We start from the raw sequence: 8,433 nt of genomic DNA, 5'->3' as shown, positions 1-8,433 counted from the left end.
TTAATAACGAAATATAAATTATTCTTGTAGAGTTATGACAAAAAACGCACTTGTTGCTTAAGTTTTGCACACCAGTGTAGTTTGTCTAAAGTAAGAACTCCCCTAGTCATTCGTCTGAACCCGTGGCGGGGACTACGGTTACAAGGTAATCTAATCATAAAATCAATTCAATTAACTTAGTCAATATTGATACATAAGAGGTAAATAAACATATTGAAACTTTAAATCATTAAGTCAAATTGGAACCAAATTTGTTTTATGTAAAATAGAAATAAGACATAAATAAAATCTTAATAATTAAAGTAAAAATGAAAATATAAATGAAAATATAAATGTGTGTTTGCGGAACAGCACTTCATCAAGGAACACACTGCCTGCAAACATCCAGGAGCCTTTCTGTTGTTAGTGGATTTAACCAAAACTAACAGTTAAACTAGCAGTTTACTAACTAACAACTACAAAACTAACAGTTTAACCAAAACTAGGGGCACTGTTTGTTTTGGTTAAATCCACTAACAACAGAAAGGCTCCTGTGTGTTTGCAGGCAGTGTGTCCCCTGATGAAGTACTGTTCTACAAACACACATTTATATTTTCATTTTTATTTTAATTATTAAGATTTTATTTATGTCTTATTTCTATGATTACAAGGTATAACAATTTCAAGCTTGGGTGTGGGATAATTGTTTGGGATAGGTTTCGGCTCGGTTCAGCGAGAGAAAGGGAATCTTTTTCGTCGTACTTGAACCACAAAAGCAATGCAAGGAAAGTGGTCAACTTATATAAGTGTATTATTAACATCATACATGAAAAACAGTCCATTTTTCACAAAAGTGACGGACCTGTTGCATTTCGACAAATCAATAACGCGTTCTCCCCAGGAGTTATTGCACAGTGTAGAAAAGAAAAAATTATAATGAATACTAGTGAGAAAGTATTGGTTGGGGTCTCTATTTTCAAATACGTTAAAAATTTTGTTATGAAATTTTTAGGGAATAATGCTTATGAAATATTTTTATTTTTACGATTTCAATCAAATGCTGAATTCTCAGCATCAGTGGAGAACTTTCTTCACATATACTTTTTGAAGACATAAAAGCGATTGAAAACACTAAAATTATTTACCAATATGACTGCATAAATTTATATAATAATTTTCTTTATTTAATTTTAGTTCTCGGAGTTGCTTTGGGGGCATCTTTAGCCGCGATTATTATAATTCTATTGACTCTTGCTTGTCTTTGTATTTGGAAGTAAGTATAATAACTGTTTTCTTTATTTACCTTTTTTTCAGGTTGACCTAAATTACACTAATGGTTTTTATAACAGTAAAGTTTTATTTTTGCAACAAATTCAAGGTTCCAGAAATTTTCGTCAGATGGCGTTCTAATTTGCTTTTCCGTTATGTTATTATTCTCCGATTACGGCATGTGATTGTGAGAAAATACCATTCTTTGAAGGCCGGTATGGACTGGTTGGCAGGGCGCTGGATTCACGTTCGAATCCAGCCGGTTGAAGACTCCTCGTATAGTAAATTGTGTCTGGTGCTCGCTAAATCTGTCGGGTCACGAAGTCCTCCATGCTCCCATAACAAATTATACTTCTGGGGGTACTGCATTGAAGATTGATCATTCCCTGGTTCAGGTCAGAATTAGTATCTGTGGATGAATGAATGGATGTATGAATTATCCTATAAACGAGTGTGACGTATGCATGTGACATAATTCTAATTCTTGGCCATAGATGGCGCCACTGGAAAACAAAAACAATCGCTCCTTGCTTTAATGGCCTACGAGAACAACAGCAACCATTCATTGAAAGATTTCTTCTTTTTAACCAAAAATCGAACATCTTGATTATTTTACTGCAAGAAGTATTTTTCAACCGCTTTCCTCTTAACGTTAGTTTAGGACACCCTCATACAAAAAAATTAAATAAAGTATGTCGATGAGTTAAATAACATTACTCATTATCGAATTAGAAGAGAACTGACCAAAATCTAAAATTAGCTTTTTTCTCTTCAAAATATAAACTGACTGCCTACTTAATTTTAGAACGACTTCAGCTATAGTTCTAAAAGTGGCGTATATGCTAAGCGTTTCGAGACACTTTGCAGCTTCTGGTGGAAAACGACTTAGATAGCATTCTTAGAGAAAAATGGTTGATGAGAAAGTAGATAGGTAACAAAGTTTTAGATCAGCCTAGTGCAACCAGACATCTTGGGGTTTCTTAAAACTCGTACTTGTTAGTAATAAAATTATTTTTGCTTGAGCTAGTTTTATAATAGTGTAAAAAAACTTTTTTTTCGCTCAAATAGTTCCAAAGATTAGATGAAATATGTATATAGTAAAATGAGCATTAAAGGAATCAAACTTTCGACCACAGTTATGATTAAACAATTGAGACAATATTTTCTAAATTGCGACTACTATAGTTAAGAATCCGGTCTGAAAAAAAAAATTTATAGAGAGAAAGTATGGTTTTGTACCTGATTTAGCAACTTAAAATACCGTCTGCACACGTTTAAAATTATTCTGAAATCCATTAAGACAGCATCTTAGTACATTGAAAATTTAACCTTTAGGTCAAAAGTTGTTCAAGTATTTTAATTTTACACATAGAGTTTTCAAAACTTTCTTTAAATGTGTGTTAAATGTATTTAAAAAGATTTTTAGGGTTACATAAAATTTAGGAAACTTCAATTACATAAAGTTAATTCATTCGATTCAAATTTTGTAAATATGATAAAAATCGTGTTAAAATGTAAGTAAAGCGTAATTTTACTTTCATTGTCAACATGACTGTAGAAGCCGTGCATTTCAAATTATTCATATTGCAAAACCCAAATTATGATTATAAGTGTTAATTTATGTAATCACAAATTATAATAATTTTTAATAAGTAAAAATAAATTAAAGATTTTATTAAAATTATATGTTCTTTTATAGCCGAAAATGGAAAAAAGAGCAGCAAAAGGCAGAAGTTCTTTCCGCCAGATCTTACAACAGCACTCAAACTTTTACCTATTTAAGCAACATGCTGAACGCCAGTCCGAATGTCTATAATCTATCTATGGAAGATCGTATGAGATGGGCTCACATATCAGATGTTGTCAAAAGCACATCGGTGAGTGTTTTGAAGGACTGATTGTCCAACTAAATAAATTCCAGTTGTTTAGAGCATTATCAGAGATTATAGTTTCAAGTAAGGAATTTAGGACAGATTTTTACTCTCAAAAAGCTCCCCTCTTTAAAATACGGTTTTTATTGCTTCCTTAGCATAATTTGCATATACTTTGTAAAAAGGATCAAATTTAAGCATATACCCTGAATTTTACTTGGAAGTAAATGTATCGATCCATGATTATAATATTGTTAAATTATCTGTTAAATCACCGGGCAAGAGAAGTAACCTTAACTCTTTTAAACAGAGCAGTGGTGTTTAATTTAAGACGAATTATTTTCCAGACATATTTTTTAAGCATTGACAGATGTTCTCACTAAATGTATAAAATTTCAAACGAACTAAATTTATGTGTTTAGAATTAAAATTTAGATTTGAAATGGTAGCGGGAATTAACTACACTTATCAACAAGCTAGTTTTGTATCATAAACGTTCAAATAAAATTTAATATCATAGCATTTTATTAAAATATAACAATGATTTTTTTCCTTCCGGAAGGACCCCTTGGTGTCACAAAAAGGGTTAAAAACCAATAAGTTTAAATAATGAAGAATTTTCCAATTATATCAGGCTCTAGGCAAGTTCATATATGAGTTCAACTTCATCAGTTGATTTCATAACTTCATATGTTATAATACTAATTTTCTCATTTTACTTTATGCTAACAAACATTTCTAAAATATACGAGCTCTTAAATTTTAAAAAAAAGTTACGTCACTACAATATTTACATGAATATAAAATTACTGTTTTTACTATTCCTTCCTATTTACTATTGTCACATTGTCATATATATTACGCTAATTATTAATCCCTCAATGTAAGTTAATATGTTTGTAGATCTATCTTAATCTATTTCAGAGTGTCCACCGTCCCCCTTTTTACTAATGCCATATTGTCATATATATTATACTGATTATTAATCTCTCAATGTAAGTTAATATGTTTGTAGATCTATCTTAATCTATTTCAAAGTGTCCACCGTCCCCCTTTTTACTAGTGTCATATTGTCATACATATTATACTAATTATTAATCTCTCAATGTAAGTTAATATGCTTGTAGATCCATCTTAATCTATCTCAAAGTGTCCACCGTCCCCCTTTTTACTAGTGCCATATTGTCATATATATTATATTAATTATTAATCTCTCAATGTAAGTTAATATGTCTGTAGATCTATCTTAATCTATTTCAAAGTGTCCACCGTCCCCCTTTTTACTAGTGCCATATTGCCATATATATTATACTAATTATTAATCTCTCAATGTAAGTTAATATGTTTATAGATCTATCTTAATCTATTTCAAAGTGTTCACCGTCCCCCTTTTTACTAGTGTCATATTGTCATACATATTACACTAATTATTAATCTCTCAATGTAAGTTAATACGTTTATAGATTTATCTTAATCTATTTCAAAGTGTCCACCGTCCCCCTTTTTACTAGTGCCATATTGTCATACATGTTATACTAATTATTAATCTCTCAATGTAAGTTAATATGTTTGTAGATCTATCTTAATCTATTTCAAAGTGTCCACCGTCCCCCTTTTTACTATTATCACATTGTCATATATATTATACTAATTATTAATCCCTCAATGTAAGTTAAAATGGTTGTAGATCTACCTTAAGAGAAACCAAACACAGAAATCTCTTTTAGTCAATTACCACTTCTTTTTAAAGACTGTTTCAGAAATTGTATCCTAAAAAAGCTCAAAAATCCTCAAGAGTTATTGCGAAAAAAGTATTAATGAAAATTTGACATATGCCATATTTTTGCAGGGAAATCCGGAATTACCTTACAATGCAACAAGTTCTCATTACGATCAATATAATTTTCCTACACTACGTTATCCACATCCAAACGAAGAAGAGAACAGAACAAGACCTCGCTCAAAAATGCTGGCTCATCCAACAGTAAATATGCATTTTATATTTTCAATTATTAAAAGTGAAGATACATTATACTTACATTAAACCTTCACTCAGGAAGATTTAAATGTGAAGAAGTGTTTAATTTAATTTGCCAAATTAATTTTTTAATGCATATTAACTGTCCTACTGTTTTCTTATTAAAATGGTGGACTTGACAGGAACAAGTCGACGATACGTTAGCCATTTTTTGTATTATGCACACAATCCTGCATATGTGAAACGCAATCAAAATTAACTCGAACAGATCTCCCACACTGTCTTTTGCTTATGAAGGTTCAAATATACCCGATGCCAGGTAGCATTATACACATCATTCCTGGCTTCATTTTATGTGTTGATTTATCCATTCCATAATTATGGATTAATCCATTTTTTCTCCACTAAGTAAGCGAAGCAGATTTTATCCTCATCTTTAATTATGACCGTTAGACGTTATAAAAAATACTCGAGTTACTAGTCTGTCAAACAATTGACGAATGGTATGCAACAGGTTTCAATCTTGTACAATCGTAAGATGTGCTCTCTTAAGGTGTTGTTGAAAGTTGAAAATTTTATTTTCTATTTCAATCGTCTAGAATTCTAGACCTAAACGAGGTTTCTGAAGACAAAAATCAATCTCACGTAGAGTTAAAAAAATATTTCTTTAGATAATAAAATTTTAGATGCTTTTTAAGCGAATTTCAGAAACTCGTCGTTTCCGAAGACTTGAAGTCATTGATTAATCTATAAAACAAAATCTTTAAAATAATAATGATTATAATACGTGTGTTTTGTTAAATTTGAAAGGAAAGAAAAACTAATGGATAAATTAAAGAAAAACTTTTAGGGATCCATTTTCCTACCCAAGTCAAAATTCTTGATGGTCCCATCAAAACATTTTGATGGCTTATGTTGGTTACAGTGTGATTCATGATTGCCCAACATCATTTAATGATCACCATCATCCAACATTTTCCATTATGCTCTCTTGGTTTTTGATATGCCAACAAACTTCCATCATTCCATGATGGAAAATTATACTTTAATGCAATGATGGTTAACCATTGAGAGAAGTTTGATTCTCATGGACCAACAATCCATGATGGTTCCAACTATACATTTCTATGATGGTTTAACGGGAATTATTGTTGGTTTCTCAGGAATATACCATCAAAACAATGTGTGTTTTTTTATGTTGGCCCATCAGAAATCAGTCCGAATTCCTACATTGTTATGATGGGGGTTCATGATCGTTCCAGCATTTGATTTCTAAGAAACTATGATGGAAATTTCTGACAGTTCAGCATGAACAAACCATCAAAATAAGTTGCTATTCTTATGTTGGACCATCATAAATCAGTCCGAATTCCTGCATTGGTGATGGTTACTTATGTCGGTTACCATTAAAAATATAATGGTTCATGTTGGAATTATTGATGTTTACCATAAAGATTAGGTTGGTCCATCAATGAAAAATCATCAAAAATTTTGACTTGAGTTTGGGTCTCATAAGACGTTCTTTCGTAAGTAATATCTGCTCCCCTCCCATTGAATACTAACGTTACATCAAATGCTGAACAATCATGTATCACAATATGTCCTAACGCTAATATACTTTCAGAACTATTATGAAATGGAGCCACAATCGAGGTATCCAGGATCAAAACGATGTGTGATGTCACGTTACTAACAATCATCAGGAGAAAATTGTGAAAGTTGTTTTTGTGTGAAATGGCTGTAACTTACCTAGGAAACTATTTCTTGCTTTATGATGATGAACTTACATAACAAGAATGTTACCAATCTTGAGATGAGAAAAGCTTTAGAATTTAAAAAAAAGAGATTTCACACATAACTATCTAAAGCATCGTCATATATGTCCAAATATTACATTAAGCCTTAGTAGTCACGATTGTTTTATAAAAAAAGAAATCTGAAAAATTGATTTGATCACCAATTTTTATCTTTTCTGGGTAAGTTACAGTACTGCTTATAATTTAATTTGAAAGCCATAAATCGAAATATTTATTTAAAAACCAAAAAAAAATGTAAGATTGAAATGTATTTATTTATAAAATATTGAAATAGAATAAATAAATATCATGAACTTTTGATGTGCTTTTTTTGTTTTAAAATACACTGAAATATAGAAAAAGAAAATATTGCAACATAATTAAAACTAAGAGCAATAAGAACAATTTTGCTACCTTTGAATAAAAGAAATCGGTCAAATAAATTGCGAATTCATTTTTGTGTGTCAAAGATGATAAATATATAGTTTAAAATTGTAGCTTTTCCTTAAGTGTAAGGCACTTTAAACTGAGGCTTTTTTATTTGCCTTGGCAACAGAGCTTCGAAAATCATGTTCATGGCGATTTATTCGAAAGAAAGTAGTCAAAGACTGACACTTTCCTTGCTGGTAGAATATGTAATTTTCTTCACTTGTAGAAGTTTCTTATAAATGTATAATGCTTTGCGATGCGTACTCTTTGTTGAACGTTCTACGTCTTTGAACTTTCCTTCGGTTCTTAAAGTTCATGAATTAAAATAAGAATTAATATAATAGGCAGGGTTCGTTGATTTAAGGGGACACTTCACGATGAAAACCCCAAAAATCGACCAAATTATACTTTTTTCAATTTTTGTTTCAAAAAATAATAGTTGTATCTAGCTACAATTTAAAAGAAAAATTTTTCAATTTCAGTCATTTTTTGCAAAGTTATAAGCATTTCAAGATTTGTAAACAAGGTTATGTAAACTGTCTGTTTTTATAGTTAAACTGTTTTTTCTCAATGTTGTTTTTTACGATAATATTCAAACTTCGAAAAGTTCCTTGCGCATGAGTTTTGAATAAATCTTTATTTTTTTCTCATATATATGATTGGTCTAATGTTCCGTAACCAATGTGATATAAATAAAAGCTGAATACTCACTGAATATTTTTTAAATTACTTTAAATTGTTATTTAAATTTCAATTTTTAAAAATTATATAAAGACTATGATATTTTGATTTTTTATTTGTTTAAAATTAAGTGCTAAGTTGTTCAAACATATCCAATTTTATTTATACTTATTCAAACTGTAATATAAATGAGTTTCATACAGCTACGATAAAAACTCATGCGCAGGAAACATTTTGAAATATTGGAACATTTAGTAATTTAACTTGCGGATAAATTATTAAAAAAATTATAACTTTTCAACAAATTAATATTTTTGCTTCAAATTTTGGGAATATCTTTCTAAATGCTTTATTCACAATCTATGAAATTTTCATTAAAATTGGTTGATATTTAAAAAAAATCATTTTGAACCTGAAGTGTCCCCTTAAG

The 8,433-nt window shown here is 30.1% G+C and overlaps 1 protein-coding gene and 1 long non-coding RNA gene across 2 annotated transcripts in view; one reads left to right on the top strand and one right to left on the bottom strand.

Moving 5' to 3' along the window:
- LOC107449501 (uncharacterized) overlaps positions 1 to 7,212 on the top strand; it is a 75,459-nt gene extending 68,247 nt beyond the window's left edge. Inside the window, exons 9-12 of the mRNA XM_043049317.2 lie at positions 1,174 to 1,252; positions 2,948 to 3,125; positions 4,969 to 5,103; positions 6,722 to 7,212. Of these exons, the coding sequence (XP_042905251.1) occupies positions 1,174 to 1,252; positions 2,948 to 3,125; positions 4,969 to 5,103; positions 6,722 to 6,790 (461 nt within the window). The 3' untranslated portion in view covers positions 6,791 to 7,212. The remainder of the gene's footprint in view (positions 1 to 1,173; positions 1,253 to 2,947; positions 3,126 to 4,968; positions 5,104 to 6,721) is intronic.
- Positions 1 to 8,433, bottom strand: part of LOC139427221 (uncharacterized) — a 423,254-nt gene that overhangs the window by 125,882 nt on the left and 288,939 nt on the right. The gene's annotated exons all lie outside the window — the stretch shown is intronic.

This window comes from Parasteatoda tepidariorum, chromosome X2 (assembly GCF_043381705.1).
Source record: "Parasteatoda tepidariorum isolate YZ-2023 chromosome X2, CAS_Ptep_4.0, whole genome shotgun sequence".
In the NCBI taxonomy this organism is placed as follows: domain Eukaryota; kingdom Metazoa; phylum Arthropoda; class Arachnida; order Araneae; family Theridiidae; genus Parasteatoda; species Parasteatoda tepidariorum.
The sequence above is the reverse complement of the archived record's forward strand: the minus strand, read 5'-3'. Positions and strand labels throughout refer to the sequence as shown.